Source organism: Doryrhamphus excisus, chromosome 4 (genome assembly GCF_030265055.1).
Source record: "Doryrhamphus excisus isolate RoL2022-K1 chromosome 4, RoL_Dexc_1.0, whole genome shotgun sequence".
In the NCBI taxonomy this organism is placed as follows: domain Eukaryota; kingdom Metazoa; phylum Chordata; class Actinopteri; order Syngnathiformes; family Syngnathidae; genus Doryrhamphus; species Doryrhamphus excisus.
The window spans coordinates 22,596,323-22,620,894 of record NC_080469.1 but is presented as its reverse complement, the minus strand read 5'-3'; the positions used below and the strand labels follow the sequence as shown (position 1 = coordinate 22,620,894).

Genomic DNA, 24,572 nt, shown 5'->3' with positions numbered 1-24,572 from the left:
CAATTAGTTATCACACTGCTCCTAAAGGGCAAAGGAAAAAAAAAAAAAAAACACATAAAATATGTGAACAAAAGCAGAGTGTGACATTTAGCTAATGCATTCCAAATGGGGGAAAAATGACCATAATTGAACTGAAACACAGTACACGTATATAATTTGACATGCGTTCCATTTCACACCGAGATCAGTCACCTGAGACGACAATTGGGAAATATTATGGACATATTTTCCAATAAAAAAAATTCCGAAATGCTACACTTAACGCCTCTAGTCACTAAACCTCAAAGTCTATTAATAGCAAATAACCCGCTGGGGTCTCTAAATAGTGTTGTGTTCAAAAAAATAAAATTAACAGCTGTGGCTGTAGGCAACCCTCAGATGTTTATATTTACAAGACGCTATTACAACATTGGTTCTGTTGCTGTGATGACGCAACTGTACACTAATGTCACATTTAGAGCAGTTTTAAGCCATAAAAAGGTATGAATGTGAGTGTGAATGGTTGTTTGTCTATATGTGCCCTGTGATTGGCTGGCCACCAGTCCAGGGTGTACCCCGCCTCTCGCCCGAAGACAGCTGTTATATGCTCCAGCACCCCCTGGGACCCTCGTGAAGATAAGCGGTAGAAAATTAATAATTAATGAATATTAAGGCCCCACTGCAACAACGCTAGTCAAAGATCCTCAATATGACAAATGTTGTCTTTAAGGACCTACTGTAAGAAAGCTAGTCAAAGATCCTCAATATGACAAACGTTGTCTTTGAGGACCTACTGTAAGAAACTAGTCAAAGACCCTCAATATGACAAACGTTGTCTTTGAGGACCTACTGTAAGAAAGCTAGTCAAAGATCCTCAATATGACAAACGTTGTCTTTAAGGACCTACTGTAAGAAACTAGTCAAAGACCCTCAATATGACAAACGCTCTCTGTAAGGCCCCACTGCCACAATGCTGGTCAAAGATCCTCAATATTGCAAACGGTGTCTTTAAGGACCTACTGCAACAACGCTAGTCAAAGATCCTCAATATGACAAACATTGTCTTTGAGGACCTACTGTAAGAAAGCTAGTCAAAGATCCTCAATATGACAAACGCTGTCTTTAAGGACCTACTCTAAGAAAGCTAGTCAAAGAACCTCAATATGACAAACGTTGTCTTTAAGGACCTACTGTAAGAAACTAGTCAAAGACCCTCAATATGACAAACGCTCTCTGTAAGGCCCCACTGCAACAATGCTCGTCAAAGATCCTCAATATTGCAAACGGTGTCTTTAAGGACCTACTGTAAGAAAGCTAGTCAAAGATCCTCAATATGACAAACATTGTCTTTAAGGACCTACTGTAAGAAAGCTAGTCAAAGATCCTCAAAATGACAAACCCTGTCTTTAAGGCCCTACTGCAACAACGCTAGTCAAAGATCCTCAATATGACAAACATTGTCTTTAAGGACCTACTGTAAGAAAGGTGGTCAAAGATCCTCAATATGACAAGGACCTACTGTAAGAAAGCTAGTCAAAGATCCTCAATATGACAAACGTTGTCTTTAAGGCCCTACTGTAAGAAACTAGTCAAAGACCCTCAATATGACAAACGCTCTCTGTAAGGCCCCCACTGCAACAACGCTAGTCAAAGATCCTCAAAATGACAAACACTGTCTTTAAGGACCTACTGTAAGAAACTAGTCAAAGACCCTCAATATGACAAACACTGTCTTTAAGGACCTACTGTAAGAAACTAGTCAAAGACCCTCAATATGACAAACGCTCTCTGTAAGGCCGCACTGCAACAACGCTCGTCAAAGATCCTCAATATCGCAAACGGTGTCTTTAAGGACCTACTGTAAGAAAGCTAGTCAAAGATCCTCAAAATGACAAACGCTGTCTTTAAGGACCTACTGTAAGAAAGCTAGTCAAAGATCCTCAATATGACAAACGCTGTCTTTAAGGACCTACTGTAAGAAAGCTAGTCAAAGATCCTCAAAATGACAAACCCTGTCTTTAAGGCCCTACTGCAACAATGCTAGTCAAAGATCCTCAATATGACAAACGCTGTCTTTAAGGACCTACTGTAAGAAAGCTAGTCAAAGATCCTCAATATGACAAATGTTGTCTTTAAGGACCTACTGTAAGAAAGCTAGTCAAAGATCCTCAATATGACAAATGTTGTCTTTAAGGACCTACTGTAAGAAAGCTAGTCAAAGATCCTCAATATGACAAACGCTGTCTTTAAGGACCTACTGTAAGAAAGCTAGTCAAAGATCCTCAATATGACAAATGTTGTCTTTAAGGACCTACTGTAAGAAACTAGTCAAAGACTCTCAATATGACAAACGTTCTCAGTAAGGCCCCCACTGCAACAACGCTAGTCAAAGATCCTCAAAATGACAAACGCTGTCTTTAAGGACCTACTGCAAGAAAGCAGTACAGTCCAAAGTCCAATCAAAGATCCTCAATATGGTTGTTGGTTCTATGGCTCCTGTCACTGTCGGCCATGCTCCTACTCCGCATGCTTTCATGCAACAACGTCTCAAAGAATGTGAGAAATGTTGTTGTGATGACGCGCTGATAACTTTACGCGACACAAAGCCTAACAGGCATCGATGTACGTACAGGATGTCATTGCCTTTATGTGTGGTGACAAATTCCTGTGGACTTGCTGCTCAAAGGCTTGAAGGCAGAGAGCTGATGTCATCTGTAGATCAACACCGCGGTGGAGGATCTCTGTGGACATGTGACATAGCGATTTACTGAGGAGATAAGAGTGGATCGTGGCTCACATGACAGTCAGATCAAAGATAATGCCATAATCCAGTAGGAAAGTACTTGCTCTGTTGCTGTTTGAAAGGTGTGCACAGGTTGAGTTCTGTGTGAAAGGAATAAATGCCTGATCTTTTCTTGACATTTTGACGACAGCCAAGCTGTCCTCCGTGACAAACATGACAGGACGATACATCCAAAGTGTGTGAAGGAGATCAGAGTCCATAATATAAACTGCTCCAAGAATCCTGTACAATAAACTGTACAATAAATACGAAAACCATGCTGTAAATAGTAAACTTATTTAACTTGTATTTGCAGGATTCTTGGAACAGTTTATAATCAGAGTATAAAAAGCACACTAGGGCAAAGAAAGTGCAAATACAAATCAATACGTTTACTATTTACAGCACAGTTTTACTATTTATTGCACGGTTTATTACACAGCAATTGTACAGGATTCTTGCAGCAGTTTATAATCAGAGTATAAAAAGCACACAAGGGCATAGAAAGTGTAAATGCAAATCAATAAGTTTACTATTTACAGCACGATTTTACTATTTATTGCACAGTTTATTGCACAGCAATTGTACAGGATTCTTGCAGCAGTTTATAATCAGAGTATAAAAAGCACACAAGGGCATAGAAAGTGTAAATACAAATCAATGCGTTTACTATTTACAGCACGGTTTTACTATTTATTGCACGGTTTATTGCACAGCAATTGTACAGGATTCTTGGAGCAGTTTATAATCAGAGTATAAAAAGCACACAAGGGCATAGAAAGTGTAAATGCAAATCAATAAGTTTACTATTTACAGCACGATTTTACTATTTATTGCACAGTTTATTGCACAGCAATTGTACAGGATTCTTGAAGCAGTTTATAATCAGAGTATAAAAAGCACACAAGGGCATAGAAAGTGCAAATACAAATCAATAAGTTTACTATTTACAGCACGGTTTTACTATTTATTGCACGGTTTATTTCACAGCAATTGTACAGGATTCTTGGAGCAGTTTATAATCAGAGTATAAAAAGCACACAAGGGCATAGAAAGTGCAAATACAAATCAATAAGTTTACTATTTACAGCATGGTTTTACTATTTATTGCACGGTTTATTTCACAGCAATTGTACAGGATTCTTGGAGCAGTTTATAATCAGAGTATAAAAAGCACACAAGGGCATAGAAAGTGCAAATACAAATCAATAAGTTTACTATTTACAGCATGGTTTTACTATTTATTGCACGGTTTATTTCACAGCAATTGTACAGGATTCTTGGAGCAGTTTATAATCAGAGTATAAAAAAGCACACAAGGGCATAGAAAGTGTAAATACAAGTTAAATACGTTTACTATTTACAGCACGGTCTTACTATTTATTGCATGGTTTATTGCACAGCAATTGTACAGGATTCTTGGAGCAGTTTATGATCAGAGTACAAAAAGTCCACTAGGACAAAGAAAGTGCAAATACAAATCAATAAGTTTACTATTTACAGCAGTTTTACGATTTATTGCACAGCAATTGTACAGGATTCTTGGAGCAGTTTATAATCAGAGTAAAAACTGTGCAATAAATAGTAAAATTATGCTGTAATGCTGTAAATAGTAACCTTATTGATTTGTATTTGCACTTTATATGCCCTTGTGTGCTTTTTATACTCTGATTATAAACTGCTCCAAGAATCCTGTACAATTGCTGTGCAATAAACTGTGCAATAAATAGTAAAACCATAGTAAACTTATTTAACTTGGATTTGCACTTTCTATGCCCTTGTGTGCTTTTTATACTCTGATTGTAAATTGCTCCAAGAATCCTGTACAATTGATGTGCAATAAACTGTGCAATAAATAGAAAAACCGTGCTGTAAATATCAAAATTATTGATTTGTATTTGTACTTTCTATGCCCTTGTGTGCTTTTTATACTCTGATTATAAACTGCTCCAAGAATCCTGTACAATTGCTGTGCAATAAATATTAAAACTGTGCTGTAAATAGTAAAATTATTGATTTGTATTTGCACTTTCTATGCCCTTGTGTGCTTTTTATACTCTGATTTTGCTGCCATAAATCTGGAATTTCCCCTTGTGGCACAAATAAAGGCATATCTTATCTTATTTTTCAAGATCTTTGTGTGAAAGAGGCTACTGTGTGCGTCCTCTCACAACAACTTTCCAGCCAGAGCGCGAGCTGGAGAGAGAGCTGGCGGTATTCAAACCAGCGTCCATTTTTTTTTTCAATTCAAGAGTCAAAACAAAACAAAAGATAAGAAGCCCTTCATGCAAATGACTGTCTGTTGACACACACCAAAACACCTCAGGACAATGAATACTCTTTTTGACACCCCGTCCCATCTCGCATCACACACTCATGGAAGCAAATGTGCACATTGACATGTTTGCATATCAGCTCACACACACACACACAGACACACACACACAGCAACACTCCTCTTGTGGTGAGTGGGATCACTCCATTTGTGCTCCCACACAAAGCTGCTTGTTCAGTCATTATCTGGGAGAGCCTCTTCTCTCCTCTCCAGGCCAGATGACCGGGTCAGCGCTAAAATAGCCACTTCTCCCTCTCTCCGACTACCCCCCCCCCCCCCCCAACGCCCTCCTCTGTAAAAACAAAGCCCCCGCCATTTGTTTTAGCCACTAAATCACAACGAAATGGGACATTTGCAAACCAAATGAGGCTTGTATGGCTTCTTGTCCCCCATCCAAAGTGGAGGCTAATTGTGTTGCTTCTCCACTCCAAGCAAATGACTCCGCCGGGGGAGTGGGGGGGGGGACACTCCCGGAATGGATGAGCTATTTGTTAAGGAAATTTTAACTACGCTGTCTGGCCAACTACTGTGTTTTAACTACACTACTAGGCCATTCGCACCCTGCTCCTGCGCTCACACTGCTGTATTACTGCAATATATTACAATATTACTTCTTCGATTTCAAGTTGGTCTTTAATTACTTATGAGTCAAGTGATTGCATTAATTAAATTTTACGTTTTTTTTTTACTTGACTCACTTTTATTATTTTTCGTCTATTTCTGTTATGGCTGCACGGTGGACGAGTGGTTATCGCGTAGGGCTCACCGCTTGGAGACCCGAGTTTAATTCCACCTTCAGCCATCTCTGTGTGGAGTTTGCATGTTCTCCCCGTGCATGCGTGGGTTTTCTCCGGGTACTCCGGTTTCCTCCCACATTCCAAAAACATGCTAGGTTAATTAGCGACTCCAAATTGTCCATAGGTATGAATGTGAGTGTGAATGGTTGTTTGTCTATATGTGCCCTGTGATTGGCTGGCCACCAGTCTAGGGTGTACACCGCCTCTGGGATAGGCTCCAGCACCCCCCCCTTTGCAACCCTCATGAGGATAAGCGGCACAAAATGAACTAATGAATATTTCTGTTATGAAATGTGTGTATTATCATTAATAACTTGCAAGTGGAGTGTTAGCATTAATTAAACGAGACGTCTTGATCATGCGCACCAACATACTCACAGGTGTGCGAGCGTGTTGGGGGTTTGACAAAATCCATTCATTTTTATGTTTTATGTTAGTTATGTGTTATCATTAAGAACTTGCGAGTGGAGTGATGGCATTGATTAAATGGCGTGTCTGGCTTGAGCCTATCCCAGCTGTCTTCGGACGAGAGGCGGGGTACACCCTGGACTGGTGGCTAGCCAATCACAGGGCCTCTATTTGTTCTATTTACAGTCTTTCCGTTCTGAAAGGTATTGGTTATCGTTAAGAACTTGCGAGATGTTACACATTGTAGGGACATTTTAACACATACACACATATAGTTGCAAATGTGAAAAGTCATGGGTTTTATGTTTGTAAATGAATTGTTATTTGCTCGAGTGGTTAGCACGCAGACCTCACAGCTAGGAGACCAGGGTTCAATTCCACCCTCGGCTATCTCTGTGTGGAGTTTGCATGTTCTCCCCGTGCATGCGTGGGTTTTCTCCGGGTACTCCGGTTTCCTCCCACATTCCAAAAAAAACATGCTAGGTTAATTAGCGACTCCAAATTGTCCATAGGTATGAATGTGAGTGTGAATGGTTGTTTGTCTATATGTGCCCTGTGATTGGCTGGCCACCAGTCCAGGGTGTACCCCGCCTCTCGCCCAAAGTCGGCTGGGATAGACTCCAGCACCCCGTCATGAGGATAAGTGGTAGAAAATGAATGAATGAATGGTTATTTTGATGAACCTCTTTTCGGTTGCACGGCGGTCAAGTGGTTAGTGCATAGACCTCACAGCTAGGAGACCCGAGTTCGATTCCACCCTCGGTGCATGCAAAATAATAATGCTACATTTTTTTTACTCTGAGCATTTTTATGGTGTTCTATGCACGGTGTTCGAGTGGTTAGTGCATAGACCTCACAGCTCGGAGACCCGAGTTCAATTCCACTCTCGGCCATCTCTGTGTGGAGTTTGCATGTTCTCCTCCGGGTACTCCGGTTTCCTCCCACATTCCAAAAAAAACATGCTAGGTTAATTAGCGACTCCAAATTGTCCATAGGTATGAACGTGAGTGTGAATGGTTGTTTGTCCCTGCCCCTGAATCAGAGCCCCTAACCTAACCAAAACCTCAGGTGTAAAGTGGACGCGAGTGGCCGAGTGTGAGTCCGCTCTCTCCGATCCGAATCACATGTCCATCCTGGCAGTGGACGCTTCCCCTTAAAAGGGTTTCTATTCTCTCACCCTGTAAGCCATTAATGGTTACCTTGAAGTCTTAATCCTATAATCTTAATCGTATTGTACTTACCTCTCAGACCAGAGAGCGATTTAACTAAATGTGCTGCCAAGCTGACCTGAAAGAGACACTCTAATATCCTTAGCTACATTATGTCGCTACCACACAGACCTTGTGATTCCGATTTTCCTCCATTTTCTTTCCCCCGCCACCACCGCCACCCCACGCAAGGTCATGTTACATGCCTCGCACTCAGCTGGATGCCAATATGAGATGGCAAATAAGATAATGTGTTGTAATAATATTATTATTATTATTATCATGGAATCCTTATGCTACAGTTACGGCTCTGGCAACCGCAAGTCCCCGGGAATACACGTACAAAAGTTCAGTGTGAGTTTCTCCACTGGGGTAAAAGCATAAGTGAATGTTTGTTTTAAGATATTTCTCAATATGAACAAATGTGACCTTTCAATCACACACCGGGGGCGCCATCTGCCTCGAGTTTCAGCATGAGTCAAATATAGAGTGTGTATAGAGTGCCATAACACAGTCCATACATCTTTTACCTTTTGCACATAACACAGCATCTTGCGGTAATTGTGTCGGGTGTGACGGTTAGAAAAGCCTCGTTTGAAAAGCACTAGAGCAAAACAATGCAAACATTCAATCATTAAAAAAAATGAATACGCCCAAAATTTAATATACTAATAATGCATCTGAGTGCAAAGCATCGTTCAGGCTATTTTAACAGAAGTACCAAAGTTGCACTCGGTTGCACGGTGGTTGAGTGGTTAGCACACACACCTCACAGCTAGGAGACCAGGGTTCAAATTCCACCCTCTGTGTGGAGTTTGCATGTTCTCCCCATGCATGCGTGGGTTTTCTCCGGGTACTCCGGTTTTCCTCCCACATTCCAAAAAACATGCTAGGTTAATTAGCGACTACAAGATGGCGGCGTAAACAAACAACATGGGGGGCGAGTGGTTAGCGTGCAGACCTCACAGGTAGGAGACCCAAGTTCGATTCCACCCTCATCCATCTCTGTGTGGAGTTTGCATGTACTCCGGTTTTCCTCCCACATTCCAAAAAACATGCTAGGTTAATTAGCAACTCCAAATTGTCCATAGGTATGAATGTGAGTGTGAATGGTTGTTTGTCTATATGTGCCCTGTGATTGCCTGGCCACCAGTCCAGGGTGTACCCCGCCTCTCGCCTGAAGACAGCTGGGATAGGCTCCAGCATCCCCCGTGACCCTCGTGAGAATCAGCGGTAGAAAATGAATTAATTAATTTTCATAGTTGGATCATAGAAAACCCGTTTAACATGACTAGAGCCCTCTGGACATCAAATAGCAACCCTATAGTCATCAATAGTAGATATACTAATCAGACTAAATACAGTACAGTAACATTACTGACCCCTAGTGACCAGCGTTGAATACTAGAGTTATTTAACCTTTAACATGAACATTAATTAAAAATTAATAATTTTACCCAATTAGCAAGTTAGCATCGTACTCAGTTCCATCTGGGAGCAGCGTCGTAACTTTAACAACATGCTTCATCTTGACGTGTATTTTCCGTTTTATTCCAAATCATTTTCCTGCATTTATTTGTAACCAGCGTCATAAGCCTTTAGCTTCATTGCTAATCCAAAGCAAAAGAGGGCGGGGTAACAGGGTAGGGTAACAGTATGGGCAGGGGCAAAATCATGTTAATTGTGTACGGTGTGCACACAGCTTTAAGTGTGTCATTTCAACATTAAACTTTTGGTATCAAGGTGGGGGGCCTCAAAGTAGCGTCTCGCGGGCCACATTTGGCCCGCGGGCCGCAAGTTTGAGACCCCTGCTTTTTTTTTTTTTTTTTTTTTTTTTTTTTTTTTTTTTGTGACGGTGTTATGTTAAGAACGCCAGGTTGTTCCGCTCAGGGAACACCCAGAGAGACAAAAAATGGGATCAAAGATGGACGCTCGCGAGTCTCCAACACTACCACCCACTGAACAACACCTGTGTGTGTGTGTCGGTAAGAGCTGTGAGAAAAAGGTCACGGCTGGTCACAGTCAGGAGTCTCTCATATGCACTGGATCAGCCGCTGCAACGGGTGAAAGGGCGAAGGGGTCGAGCCCTCCAAGCCAATCACAAGTCGGCGTAGGCCCTGAGGGCTTTTCCACATGGAGTGCTTAGATGGGATAAGTGGAACACGGCTGGGTTTTTTTTTTTTTTTACGAGCCAGCTCACCAATCATGACCCGGTGCACTTTTATCACATCTGTTGTTTGTCACCCGCTATTTTATCTTTTTATCCCCTTTATGCCTTTCAGTTAAAGTGCTGTTTAGTCATGCTAAACGTTACATAACCTTTATTTACAGTGAGAGCGGGAGATGTAAATTAAGCTGCAATTCACTAAATTCAATTAATAATTGAATATAATATGTGTGCATTTTTCTGGAAAAAATATGCAATGTAAAATTCCTTGGATTAAATACAATAAATTACTTTTTTTGTTGTTTTTTTTAGACTTTTTCTTTAGACTTGTGACAATGTGCCGCTTTACTGATCCCTTGAGTTAACTCCTTTGTTGCTATGATTAATAACCCTAGTTAGGTTAGGGTTGAAAAGATTAAATCTGCTTGTACATGTATTTTTTTGCACCACAAGAGAAACAGTATGCAGTATCTCAATACTTCTGTTGCTTTTATCAAAGTTGTTTATCTATGTTTTACAAATAACAGTGGCTGGCTTCATGGGGTGTCCTAATTTTATCACATGACTGTTGGTAGAAGGGAGGGTTGGTTTGTCATGACACTTGTTAGGAACAACAGCAGCTACTAAAAGAAAGAAAACCAGTATTTGTGTGTGTGTGTGTGTGTGTGTGTGTGTGTGTGTGTGTGCTTGCATGTGTGTGTTTGGCCCGATTACTTTCTTGTGCCACGTTACTTTGATTGACAGCTTAGACCTGCCCTTCCCTCTACTTCTCCCTCTCCTCGTGCTGGCTCGCTCGTCTGCGAAGTAGCAGCGCTCCAATTGGCCAGCTCTCCTCGACAAGCACAACCAGGTCAACGGCCACGGGGCAGTGTGCGCCGCGGTGATTGGTCAGCGACGCAGTCCCACCGCATGAGACCCACGTGGAGCGCCGTTTGCGATTGGCTGGCTTGTCGCTTCGGTGGGCGGTCCTTACAGCAGTCGGTTAGCTTGGAGCGTGAAACCGCGTGAGAAAGTTGCCATTGAAGGGAACTACAGCCGGACTGAGGACTACTGCTGGTCCGCTTCAGCCGCCGCCGTGGAAGTAGTTGTTAGCCAAACTAACAACATATTACCTTTTTTTCTACAGTAAAAGTGGACGGGGACGCGAATATACACCAAAATTAATAATTCCACGAGTCAAGTGTTGACTCCTCGCCGCAATTAACCCAGCGCGGATTCGTTTCTTTGGGTCTACTTTTTTCCCCCACTCGGAATATACACAGGACTACCCTCACCTGGTTCTTCGTCGACGGGAGAGCAGGGAAGAAAAGGACCCAAAGAGGAGCACCGTAGCGGGTTTGATTTGTTCCCGATGGCTTGGTGAGCCGGTGCAGCCCTATACTTCAACACCGAGTTTTGGTGCTTAGAAAGTGGGGAGCACCCCCCCCCCCCCATCCGGAGATAACAATGTTCCCCCAGGGGCGACACCCGGTAAGACCCCCCCACCCCCCCCTCGACCTGTCCCCTTACCCCTTTATGGCTTTGCTGTTCATCACCTTCTTGTAACATCCTGAGATACATCGATTTAGATAATGGGTTTGGATTATACTGTTCACACTATACACAAAATGATGTGAATATGAATCGGATTCCATTCACATTGTGTCCCACATTATGCCTGTATTAATAGCTATATATACATTTGGATGTAAAAGTGTTGTTTACACTAGAAACAAAATGGTGTGAGTCTGGATTGGATCTCATGCACATTGTTATCCACCTATTAATAATAATAATCATTTGTTTGTGTGCATGTGTTTGATGATGGATAGTCTAAAAGATAACAGGAAGCACATTTGGATTAGTGTTTACAACATAAACAAACTGGTGTGAGTCTGGACTGGATCCCATGCACATTTTGATCCCCAGTATGTTTATTAGACACTAGATATACAGATATACGTATAGATAGATGTGGCTTTATTTGGGGCAGTGTTTACACTGTGAACAAAGTCGTGTGAGTCTGGATTGGATCCCATTTCCATTGTGGTTAACAGCATCACATTAATAATTCTATGAATGTTTGTGTTCAGCCGTATTTGGGGTAGGGTTTCACCATGAACAAAATGGTGTGAGTCTCGATTGAATCCACGGAGAGCTAGCTAATGCTAAAATGCTAATCTACATCATGGTAAGTGAGTTTGATTTGGGGGTAGTGTTTGGCGCTCGTACAAAATGGTCTGAGTCTGGATTGGATGCACACTGTGGTCCACATAATAATAATATGTTTGTGTCTATTGATGTTGGACAATAGATAGATATTTGGGGTAGTGTTTACACTATGAACAAAGTAGTGTGAGTCTGGATTGGATCCCATTTCCATTGTGGTTAACAGCATCCTATTAATAATTCTATGAATGTTTGTGTTCGACAATAGAAAAATTACAGCAGCCGTATTTGGGGTAGTGTTTACACTATGAACAAAGTAGTGTGAGTCTGGATTGGATCTCATTTCCATTGTGGTTAATAACAGCCATTAATAATTCTATGAATGTTTGTGTTTGACAATAGAAAAATTACAGTATTTGGGGTAGGGTTTCACCATGAACAAAATGGTGTGAGTCTGGATTTAATCCACGGGGAGACAGCAGCAACTACATGTTATTCGCTAATGCTAAAATGCTAATCCATCAAAGTGAGTTTTGTTTGGAGCTCTCACAAAATGGTCTGAGTCTGGATTAGATGCACACTGTGGTCCGCATAATAATAATATTAACATGTTTGTGTCTATTGATGTTGGACAATAGATAGATATTTGGGGTAGTGTTTACACTATGAACAAAGTAGTGTGAATCCGGATTGAATCCATTAATAAAAAACAACAACAACAGCCATGTCATTCATCCGCAACATGTAAGGAAATGTGTAAGCTATCATTAGGTTAATAAAGCTTTTTTGTTTACACCATAAACCAAATTCGGATTGGATTACATGCCCATTGTGGTCCTCATTATGTTTGAAATAGACATATATTTGCATGTGTGTTTATGTTAGATGATATATAGCACTGTGTACTATCTATACCCATGTATGTATTTTGTTGATGAAACAAATTGCGGTCCACTGTATGCCTTTTTAATAATAACATGTTTGTGTTTACATCAGACGCCCCACCAGGCTCCGGGCCAGCCCTTTAAGTTCACCATTCCTGAGTCCCTGGACCGCATCAAGGAAGAGTTTCAGTTCCTGCAGGCCCAGTACCACAGGTGGATAATACTCATGTTGTGTTTTAATGGTCCCTTTGTAATCTAGTGTATACATGCTAGGCAACCGCAGCCACCCTCCTCCTGTTTGAAAAAGTCTGGCCTCAAACTCACCCATAAACATGAGATCGGGTTCAGAAAAGCGCACGCAAAGCGGCACACTCAGGCATCCGGCTTGTTTTTTTTTGTATTTTTTTTACACGCTGCGGTAGGTCCAAGTAGCGGTGATGAGTAGCGTTTGAATCTCATAAATCACTCAGTATTTTCCACCTTTTTTGCATTATTGTATTTATTTGTTGTTGGGTGGCGGTACGACAGGTGAAATCCAGCGATGTGTAAACATATCGTGACAGATGTAAAAGTGTTGTTTACACTAGAAACAAAATGGTGTGAGTCTGGATTGGATCCCATACACATTGTTATCCACCTATTAATAATCATAGGTTTGTTTGTGTGCTATGTGTTTGATGATGGATAGTCTAATAGATAACAGGAAGCACATTTGGCTTAGTGTTTACAACATAAACAAACTGGTGTGAGTCTGGACTGGATCCCATGCACATTTTGATCCCCAGTATGTTTGTTAGACACTAGATATACAGATAAACGTATAGATAGATGTGGCTTTATTTGGGGCAGTCTTTACACTATGAACAAAGTAGTTTGAGTCTGGATTGGATCCCATTTCCATTGTGGTTAACAGCATCCCATTAATAATTCTATGAATGTTTGTGTTCGACAATAGAAAAATTACAGCAGACGTATTTGGGGTAGGGTTTCACCATGAACAAAGTAGTGTGAGTCTGGATTGGATCCCATTTCCATTGTGGTTAACAGAATCCCATTAATAATTCTATGAATGTTTGTGTTCGACAATAGAAAAATTACAGCAGCCGTATTTGGGGTAATGTTTCACCATGAACAAAATGGTGTGAATCTGGATTGAATCCACGGTGAGCTAGCTAATGCTAAAATGCTAATCCACATCATGTAGTTACAAACTCTAAGCTGTCATTATGTTAAGTGAGTTTTATTTGGGGGTAGTGTTTGGAGCTCGTACAAAATGGTCTGAGTCTGGATTGAATCCACAGAGAGCTAGCTAATGCTAAGATGCTAATCCACATCATGTAGTTACAAACTCTAACCTGTCGTCATGTTAAGTGAGTTTTATTTGGGGGTAGTGTTTGGAGCTCGTACAAAATGGTCTGAGTCTGGATTGAATCCACAGAGAGCTAGCTAATGCTAAAATGCTAATCCACATCATGTAGTTACAAACTCTAACCTGTCGTCATGTTAAGTGAGTTTTATTTGGGGGTAGTGTTTGGAGCTCGTACAAAATGGTCTGAGTCTGCATTGAATCCACAGAGAGCTAGCTAATGCTAACATGCTAATCCACATCATGTAGTTACAAACTCTAAGCTGTCATCATGTTAAGTGAGTTTGATTTGGGGGTAGTGTTTTGAGCTTGTACAAAATGGTCTGAGTCTGGATTTAATCCACGGAGCGCTAGCTAATGCTAAGATGCTAATCCACATCATGTAGTTACAAACGCTAACCTGTCGTCATGTTACGTGAGTTTTATTTGGGGGTAGTGTTTGGAGCTCGTACGAAATGGTCTGAGTCTGGATTGAATCCACGGAGAGCTAGCTAATGCTAAGATGCTAATCCACATCATGTAGTTACAAACTCTAAGATGTCATCATGTTAAGCGAGTTTTATTTGGGGGTAGTGTTTGGAGCTCGTACAAAATGGTCTGAGTTTTATTTGTCCATATGTTTGTGTCTATTAATGTTGGACAATAGATAGATATTTGGGTTAGTGTTTACACTATGAACAAAGTAGTGTGAGTCTGGATTGGATCCCATTTCCATTGTGGTTAACAGCATCCCATTAATAATTCTATGAATGTTTGTGTTTGACAATAAAAAAAATTACAGCAGACTTATTTGGGGTAGTGTTTACACTATGAACAAAGTAGTGTGAGTCTGGATTGGATGCACACTGTGGTCCACATAATAATAATAATAATAATAATGATAATAATAATAATAATAATAATAATAATAATAATAATAATAATAATAATAATAATAATAATAATAATAATAATAATAATAATAATAATAATAATAATAATAATAATAATATGTTTGTGTCTATTGATGTTGGACAATAGATAGATATTTGGGTTAGTGTTTACACTATGAACAAAGTAGTGTGAGTCTGGATTGGATCCCATTTCCATTGTGGTTAACAGCATCCCATTAATAATTCTATGAATGTTTGTGTTCAGCCGTATTTGGGGTAGGGTTTCACCATGAACAAAATGGTGTGAGTCTGGATTGAATCCACGGAGAGCTAGCTAATGTGGCGTTTGGGTCTCATAAATCACTCGTTATTCCCCCCCCCCACTCTTTTGCATTATTGTATTTATTTGTTGTCGGGTGGCGGTACGACAGGTGAAATCCAGCGATGTGTAAACATATCGTGACAGAAGGCAGGAGTGACACTGCGCAAACAGCCGGCAGGGGCCCAACACGCCGCGGTTGTCACGGTTCAACAGGAAGAGTCATGTTCTCCATTTTCGCTATTCATTCTTTCCACTCTTGCGGGAAGCTTTAATCAGAGACTAAATGAAAAAGCAGGATTATACGTTGTCTTATTATTATCTATTGTAGAAGTAGAAGCCGCCGGAGGATCCGCAAGTTGCTGGTTTGTTTTTTTGTCAGGATTTCTTTTAATCCAAAAGAGAGGGATTGTGAATTGTAAAAACATGTACTGATAGACAATTACGGCAATAAAAAACGTACGCATGAGAAGCCTGAGGTGCTTGGCACCGTAACTAATTTGATTTTTTTTTTTTTCAGTCTAAAGCTGGAGTGTGAGAAGCTGGCCAGTGAAAAGACGGAGATGCAGAGACACTATGTCATGGTGAGATCCATTTACACTTTATTATTATTATTATTTTTTTTTGCTTGTCAAACATGTAAGTGCCCTTGAGAAAGATGGCGTGTCCTCATCAGACCCTGTCTGTGTTCTGAACTGTCAGCTGACGCCGCAAGCCATGATTCTCTTTTTGTGCGTGTTAAAAGAAGGGGGAAGTGAATACCAACGTTTTTGAAGTGATGTTTTCACCACATGAGTATTATGATGATCAAATTTGTCATGTTTATTTTGTGCTGAAACAGTTTGGATGGCGATAAACGATATTTGCACGTCTTGTTTTCTGTCGACAGTTGTTTTTTTTTTACTAATTTTCGGTTAAAAATAGGGATGCGTGATGTCTTATTAAGCTAATAATAATAATAATAACAATAATAATAATAATATGTTTGTGTCTATTGATGTTGGACAATAGATATATATTTGTGGTAGTGTTTACACTATGAACAAAGTAGTGTGAGTCTGGATTGGATCTCATTTCCATTGTGGTTAACAGCATCCCATTAATAATTCTATGAATGTTCGTGTTTGACAATAAAAAAAATTACAGCAGACTTATTTGGGGTAGCGTTTACACTATGAACAAAGTAGTGTGAGTCTGGATTGGATCCCATTTCCATTATGGTTAACAGCATCCCATTAATAATTCTATGATTGTTTGTGTTTGGCTATAAAAAATTACAGCAGACTTATTTGGGGTAGTGTTTACACTATGAACAAAATGGTGTGAGTCTGGATTTAATCCACGGAGAGACAGCAGCAGCTACATGTTATTCGCTAATGCTAAAATGCTAATCCATCATGTTAAGTGAGTTTTATTTGTCCATATGTTTGTGTCTATTAATGTTGGACAATAGATAGATATTTGGGGTAGTGTTTACACTATGAACAAAGTAGTGTGAGTCTGGATTGGATCTCATTTCCATTGTGGTTAACAGCATCCCATTAATAATTCTATGAATGTTTGTGTTTGACAATAAAAAAATTACAGCAGACTTATTTGGGGTAGTGTTTACACTATGAACAAAATGGTGTGAGTCTGCATTGAATCCACGGAGAGACAGCAGCAGCTACATGTTATTCGCTAATGCTAAAATGCTAATCCATCATGTTAAGTGAGTTTTATTTGTCCATATGTTTGTGTCTGTTGATGTTGGACAATAGATAGATATTTGGGGTAGCGTTTACACTATGAACAAAGTAGTGTGAGTCTGGATTGGATCTCATTTCCATTGTGGTTAACAGCATCCCATTAATAATTCTATGAATGTTTGTGTTCGACAATAAAACAATTACAGCAGACTTATTTGGGGTAGTGTTTACACTATGAACAAAATGGTGTGAGTCTGCATTGAATCCACGGAGAGACAGCAGCAGCTACATGTTATTCGCTAATGCTAAAATGCTAATCCATCATGTTAAGTGAGTTTTATTTGTCCATATGTTTGTGTCTATTGATGTTGGACAATAGATAGATATTTGGGGTAGTGTTTACACCAGAGGTAGGGAACCTATGGCTCGGGAGCCAGGTAGGGCTCTTTTGATGACTGTATCTGGCTCTCAAGCGTTTCTTACCACAATAAAAATGTATTTTTGCTAACATTTTAAAGTAAACATCACAGAAATGAAAAATAATCAACAACTTTCTTATGCATTTGAATCCGTCTATCTCTTTTCTACTGCAATACGGCCAACCATATCCATCTTTCCTGATGATATTTTCCAGGTCACACACCAAAACTCGATTATTACTGGGTAATGCGGTAGTCTACCTCGGTCATTGAGATGTCAACATGTAAATGTAAACTTTCCTCCTTTAGTCAAATAGTCACCTAGCTAAAGCTGCAGAACCAAGCCTTCTGACGAAGATGGCCAAAAGAATGAAATATGTGTACGGAGTACGGTGCAAAACCATGCAGCAGCAGAAGTTGCATTAATGGCAGCAAGTATTTGATTTATTATTGGACACTGCGCTGCTCACGAAAGTGTGCTGGCCACACCCCATTGGCGTGGGGTAGTGTGCCTGGTCTACGTAATTAGAGCCCATTATATCTAAAACTGTTGGTCTTACATAAAAATGCACACATTTTATTGCATTCAATGTTTAAAAAAATGTATATGGCTCTCACAGATACACATTTTAAAATATCTGGCCTTCATGGCTCTCTTAGCCAAAAAGGTTCCCGACCCCTGGTTTACACTATGAACAAAGTAGTGTGAGTCTGGATTGGATCCCATTTCCATTGTGGTTAACAACATCCCATTAATAATTCTATGAATGTTTGTGTTTGACAATAGAAAAATTACAGCAGACGTAACAAAATGGTGTGAGTCTGGATTGAATCCACGGAGCGACAGCAGCAGCTACATGTTATTCGCTAATGCTAAAATGCTAATCCATCATGTTAAGTGAGTTTTATTTGGGGGTAGTGTTTGGAGCTCGTACAAAATGGTCTGAGTCTGGATTGTATGCACACTGTGGTCCACATAATAATAATATGTTTGTGTCTATTGATGTTGGACAATAGATAGATATTTGGGGTAGTGTTTACACTATGAACAAAGTAGTGTGAGTCTGGATTGGATCCCATTTCCATTGTGGTTAACAGCATCCCATTAATAATTCTATGAATGTGACATATTTGTGATATTTGCACATCTTGTTTTCTGTCGACAGTTTTTTTTTTTTTTTTTTTTACTAATTTTCGGTTAAAAATAGGGATGCGTGATGTTGATTTTTTTGAGGCCGATACTTATATTTATTTTTTACATTTAGATTTAACTGTAGTTTCTCCAGTTAAGAATGACTAAAACAGCGCTGGATTTGACAAAGTGTACCGTACAAAGTCGTGACACGACTAATAAATAAAAAAAAACTAATTAAATAGTGGCCTCAGAAGTACAAATCGTGACCCCAAGTGGGATACTAGCTAGTAACGGGTCGTTTCGGGGAAACTTTTTGCACTTGTTCAAACGTTGCAGCGATAGGAACAAGCCCTATCTGCATCATAGCTTAATGTTTTTGTTTTTTTTCCCCCCTGACTGCAAAATTTTGTTTTTGTTGAGCATTTGTTGCAGCTACCATGCTAAATGTCTTCCTCTGAAATCCCACTTAATCAACGCTGTGTTTCTTTGTTGTGGGTTACGCCTTTTTTTCAGCACATGCTTAACCCACTTATGGATCATATCGGTTCATTGGAGCTATATTTTAATATTCATTAAAAGTCATAATTCCGACAAATATCAACCACACCTTAGCTAGCTATTAAATTTATAGCCCTGTTTCCGAATAACAATAGTGACGCTGTAACGCAAAGAAGACAACAATAGGTTTGGTTTAGTTGCCTTTTATACCTCAAATTATGGTACTGTGGTGTGTTCAATGTGACCCGTTAGGTATCGCATCGCACCGTACAGTACTGTACGGTACGCATCACAATATTTTGGACACTAAACTGTACATACAGTCTTGGTTGTGGTCAAATTTCTTCCTTATAATAGAAATAATGATCATGTTTTAGCTTATGGAAGTCTTTATAATGTTTTTGTTGAGCATTTGTTGCAACTACCATGCTAAATGTCAATCAACGCTGTGTTTCTTTGTTGTGGGTTACGCCATTTTCAGCACACGATTAACCCACTTACAGCACAATATGGATCATATTGGTTCATTGGTGCTATATTTTAATATTCATTAAAGTCATAATTCCTCATATTGACCCGATAATTATCAACCTAGCTAGCTAGCTATTAGATTTATAGCCCTGTTTCCGAATAACAATAGTGACGTTGTAACGCAAAGAAGACAACAATAGGTTTGGTTTAGTTGCCTTTTATACCTCAAATTATGGTACTGTGGTGTGTTCAATGTGACCCGTTAGGAATCGCACCGCATCGTACCGTACTGTACGGTACGCATCACAATATTTTGGACACTAAACTGTACATACAGTCTCGGTTGTGGTCAAATTTCTTCCTTTATAATAGAAATAATGATCATGTTTTAGCTTATGGAAGTCTTTATAATGTTTTTGTTGAGCATTTGTTGCAACTACCATGCTAAATGTCAATCAACGCTGTCTTTCTTTGTTGTGGGTTACGCCATTTTCAGCACACGATTAACCCACTTACAGCACAATATGGATCATATCGGTTCATTGGAGCTATATTTTAATATTCATTAAAGTCATAATTCCTCATATCGACCAGATAATTATCAACCTAGCTAGCTAGCTATTGGATTTATAGCCCTGTTTTCTTGTCACGGTGAGCTGTAACGCAAAGAAAACAACAATATGTTTGGTTTAGTTGCATTTTATACCTCAAATCATGGTACTGTGGTGTGTTCAATGTGACCCGTTAGGTATCGCACCGTACAGTACTGTACGGTACGCATCACAATATTTTGGACACTAAACTGTACATACAGTCTTGGTTGTGGTCAAATTTCTTTCTTATAATAGAAATAATGATCATGTTTTAGCTTATGGAAGTCTTTATAATGTTTTTGTTGAGCATTTGTTGCAACTACCATGCTAAATGTCAATCAACGCTGTGTTTCTTTGTTGTGGGTTACGCCATTTTTTCAGCACACGCTTAACCCACTTACAGCACAATATGCATCATATCGGTTCATTGGAGCTATATTTTAATGTTCATTAAAGTCATAATTCCTCATATCGACCCGATAATTATCAACCTAGCTAGCTAGCTATTGGATTTATAGCCCTGTTTTCTTGTCACGGTGAGCTGTAACGCAAAGAAGACAACAATATGTTTGGTTTAGTTGCCTTTTATACCTCAAATCATGGTACTGCGGTGTGTTCAATGTGACCCGTTAGGTATCGCATCGCACCGTACAGTACTGTACGGTACGCATCACAATATTTTGGCCACTAAACTGTACATACAGTCTTGGTTGTGGTCAAATTTCTTTCTTATAATAGAAATAATGATCATGTTTTAGCTTATGGAAGTCTTTATAATCTAACCTTTGTGCTTTGTGTTCTCTGCAGTACTACGAGATGTCTTATGGCCTCAACATTGAAATGCACAAACAGGTAAAGATGATGTGTTTTTGTTTGTTTGTCTTTTTATTATTGTGTGTGTGTGTGTGTGTGTGTGTGTGTACATGAGTGTTTATCCATGATCGATGGCGCTCTGTCTCCATTTCCCCAGTTAGGCTCGGCCGGCTGAGCCTGGAGGCAGGATGAATGGCTCTGTAGATTGATTGGTGCTGTCTGGGGGAGCGGCCCGGCTTTATTACATTAGAGGGATAGGGCAGAGGGATCGATCATTGGCCGTGTTAGAGATGGCGAGGTTCTACTTTTTGCGAGCGTCGTGGGAACCTAGATGCACAATTACGTGGGCCAAAAAAAAAAAGGACGAGAAAACATGGAGGACAAATAAACACACAAACAAATCCCAATCACGAGTAGGGTAAACTTTGCCCCCCCCCCCCCCCCCCCAAAAAAAAAGCACAAAGCGTTTACCAGTAATTACCGCTGCTATCGATCAGTCAGCGCGGAGGAAATTGGAGGCGGATTGGTCCCGGGGCCGCTTCACTGAAGACTCTCACCTTCCTCTCATCTCCTCCTTCTCCTCCTCCTCAAGGGGCCATTCTCCTGTTTTATGCCCCGACTTCTCTCACTCCCCATTTATAATTATGGGAACCCCCCTTCTTCCTCCCTCGCCCTCCGCAACCTCCTTTCTTCTTGGCTCCGCTTTCATTTTATGTCCATGTGAAGCTCCTGTTTCTCTTTTGTGAGGGAGATGCATTTCTTCCTATTGTACACACACACACACACACACACACACACACACACACACACATATACACACACATACACATACACACACGACTCCAGGGGAGGTCATTAGCTTGGGGCTTCAGTTGTCGGAGCAACAAGCTTCTGTAGGCGGGGGTGTGTGTGGGGGGGTTACAGACTAACAAACCACCCCCTACTGTGTACGTGTGTGTGTTGCTCCAATTATACATGTGTGTGTGTGTGTGTAACAGGATGTCTGTTTTTAGTTAGCGCATTATGTATTTCAGGGCTCTACATTAAAAACAAAAAAATCCTTAAGGTGAGAACTACTTGCCCGAACATGTAAAATGAAAAGACTGCCATAATGATATCATATATCAATATATGCTGATAATTCATCAGATAATAGTACTGACGCATTGTAATTGGAGGAATATCTGAAAAATAGTGTAGGTGTATGTTAACATGGCATATACCATACTACCTTACACATCGTAGTCGTAGTAATATTTAGTGATACAGTAAACCTCGGATATATCGGATTCAATTGTTCCCACTGGTTTTGTTCGATATAAGCGAAATCCGTTATATGGGTATACCGGAAAATGTCCGTTTTACGCATATATCGGATTTATATCCGGTATATGCGTAAATCGGATTTTATCCGTTATAAAAAGGCACTTCCTTGACTATGTTTCCAATGTACCTGGACGCTGCAAACGCTGCAAATGACGTCGTATAGCGGCCTGTCACGATTCGGCGAATCGGAGCGCCACGATGCGGCCATCCGATATATGCGAGGGAAATTTAATGGAAATGCATTGGAACGGGACTGGAGATTTTGTCCGAAATAGGCGAAATCCGTTATAAAAAAATCTGATATATGCAATGAATTTTTATTGGAAATGCATTACCGAAAAATTGGTTCTTTTTTATCTGTCCGTTGTGAGCGAATTTCCGATATATCCGAGTCCGATATATCCGAGGTTTACTGTACTGACTCATTGTAATTGGAGGAATATCTGAAAAATAGTGTAGATATATGTTAACATGGCATGCCATACTACCTTACACATCGTAGTCGTAGTAAACAGTGATATTTATAAGTTGAAACATTATTGAATAGACACATTTGTGTACTAGTAAAGTGTTTTTAATCCAGAAAAAAAAATACTCAATGGTCAAAACAATAATTTGTGAAGCAAAAGGTGAGAAAAATACACAAAGAAATGGAAGCGCTACATTTTGTAGCTTGTGCAAAAATCAGCACTTTGGTATTGGATATTGGTATCGGTGGTGTTTTCATTGTGACCGCTTCAAATTTTCACAGTAATGTGATTCACTCACCTGTGCCGTCATTTGATTGGCTGCCGCTAATAAAAGGCACCGTTTTATCACTTTTTGCTGTTTTCCTTCAGAAGTTATTGAAGAATTAGACCATGTTGGCAGGGACGCCATGATAGATGTTTTCCTAGTCAAACCATCGCTGATTGGTTGATCGTGAACAAGAACGGGTGTGGGTAAAACGCCGACCGCGGTCTAAATAAATGATTCTGATTGGTCCATTTCAAGATTAGCAAGGATTGGTTTGCAAATCACCACCGGAATTACGCAGTCCGTGTTTTTTTACCAACACCCAACAAGAACCGCTTTAAAAAACGATTCGGAGTATGGAATGCCAAAGTTCACTTGCCCGAAGGGAATATCACTGATTGGATTTACTTGCCCGAATTTTGTTTTAACTTGCCCCCCCGGGCCATCGGTACATCGTTATTGTCGAGCCCTGTATTTTATGTCTCCCGCCGGCCAACTTTAGCCATGCAGGTAACCCGGTTGTTTTCATCCTCATTAAGTTAAGAAGACCTGATCAGTCTTTTGGTCAGACTATTCTCAGACGGCCTAATCAGGAGGAGCCTTGATACCTGGGCTACTTATAGAGCCCCCATGGAGCACGGGATTCTGAGAATAGACGTGCACAGGTATAGATCGACGGCTAAATTTAGTTCCTCCTGAGTATATAAGACATGGCAATTAGCTGTAAGACCGATTTACGGCATGCCAGCAAGGTCAACAGATCGTGAGCTTGCTTGTTTTCATGGGGCCATAGGGATGTTGTTTATGTTCCCAATGCAGAATTCCAACCCTGGGAATCCCATTATATATTCATTCGGATTGGCACTTTTTTTTCGGAATGAGGTGTATACAAAGGTTAGATTTTTTCCGTTTGAGCAAATAATCTGAATGGAATTGGAATATTTGGGTCCATGTATACCTAGGGCCCTATAACTTCCGCGTTCGCGGAATCGCGGACAGAATCGTGGAATTGGACAATAAAAACGGAAATTATTTTGAATGCGGAATATCGCGGAAATGCTGTTTTCATGAGAAAGAGGAACATAAACCTGGGGAACCGTTCCCGGAGGTCGGTAATCAATGTGACACAATACCTGCCTACCGCCCTTTTTCAAACATGGCACTCCCCCCGTCTGCGAAGAAGTTGCGCAATACCACGCTAACGCCGAAATACAGAGCCGAGCAGTACCCAGGTGACTTCTATGTATCTGGTGACATGTTATTTTGTACTTTCTGTCAACACTCAGTTGACTGGAAGCGAAAAAACACATGTGATGACCACTTGTTATCCAAAAGTCATCTAAAAAAAAAAAGAAACACATAGCGCTAACGCTAGCAGGCAGCCCCGACAGACATGCGTTACTGCCTCGCGTTACTGCCTCGTTCAAGTCAGCGGACTTAAGAAAAGACTTCGTCGAGGATTTTGTGAGCATGTGTGCTGAGGCCGACATGCCCTTGGAGAAGTTGGGAAAAATACGTCCTTTTCTCGTGAAGCACTGCAAACAGGGAGGAGCGCTCCCTGAAAATGCCAGCAGCCTCCGACAACTTCACCTCCCCCGAGTGTTTGAGCAACACATCTCCTCTGTGCTC

At 40.4% G+C, this 24,572-nt stretch overlaps 1 protein-coding gene across 5 annotated transcripts in view; it reads left to right on the top strand.

Moving 5' to 3' along the window:
- Positions 1 to 24,572, top strand: part of LOC131127917 (transducin-like enhancer protein 1) — an 86,144-nt gene that overhangs the window by 37,664 nt on the left and 23,908 nt on the right. For 2 of the 5 annotated variants that reach the window (XM_058070272.1, XM_058070271.1), the window contains 3 exons: positions 12,821 to 12,921; positions 15,786 to 15,849; positions 20,877 to 20,921. In XM_058070272.1, the coding sequence (XP_057926255.1) occupies positions 15,829 to 15,849; positions 20,877 to 20,921 (66 nt within the window). In that variant the 5' untranslated portion in view covers positions 12,821 to 12,921; positions 15,786 to 15,828. Of the gene's footprint in view, positions 1 to 10,557; positions 11,147 to 12,820; positions 12,922 to 15,785; positions 15,850 to 20,876; positions 20,922 to 24,572 lie in introns of those variants that run through there. The other 3 variants (XM_058070270.1, XM_058070268.1, XM_058070269.1) reach the window with 3 other exon arrangements.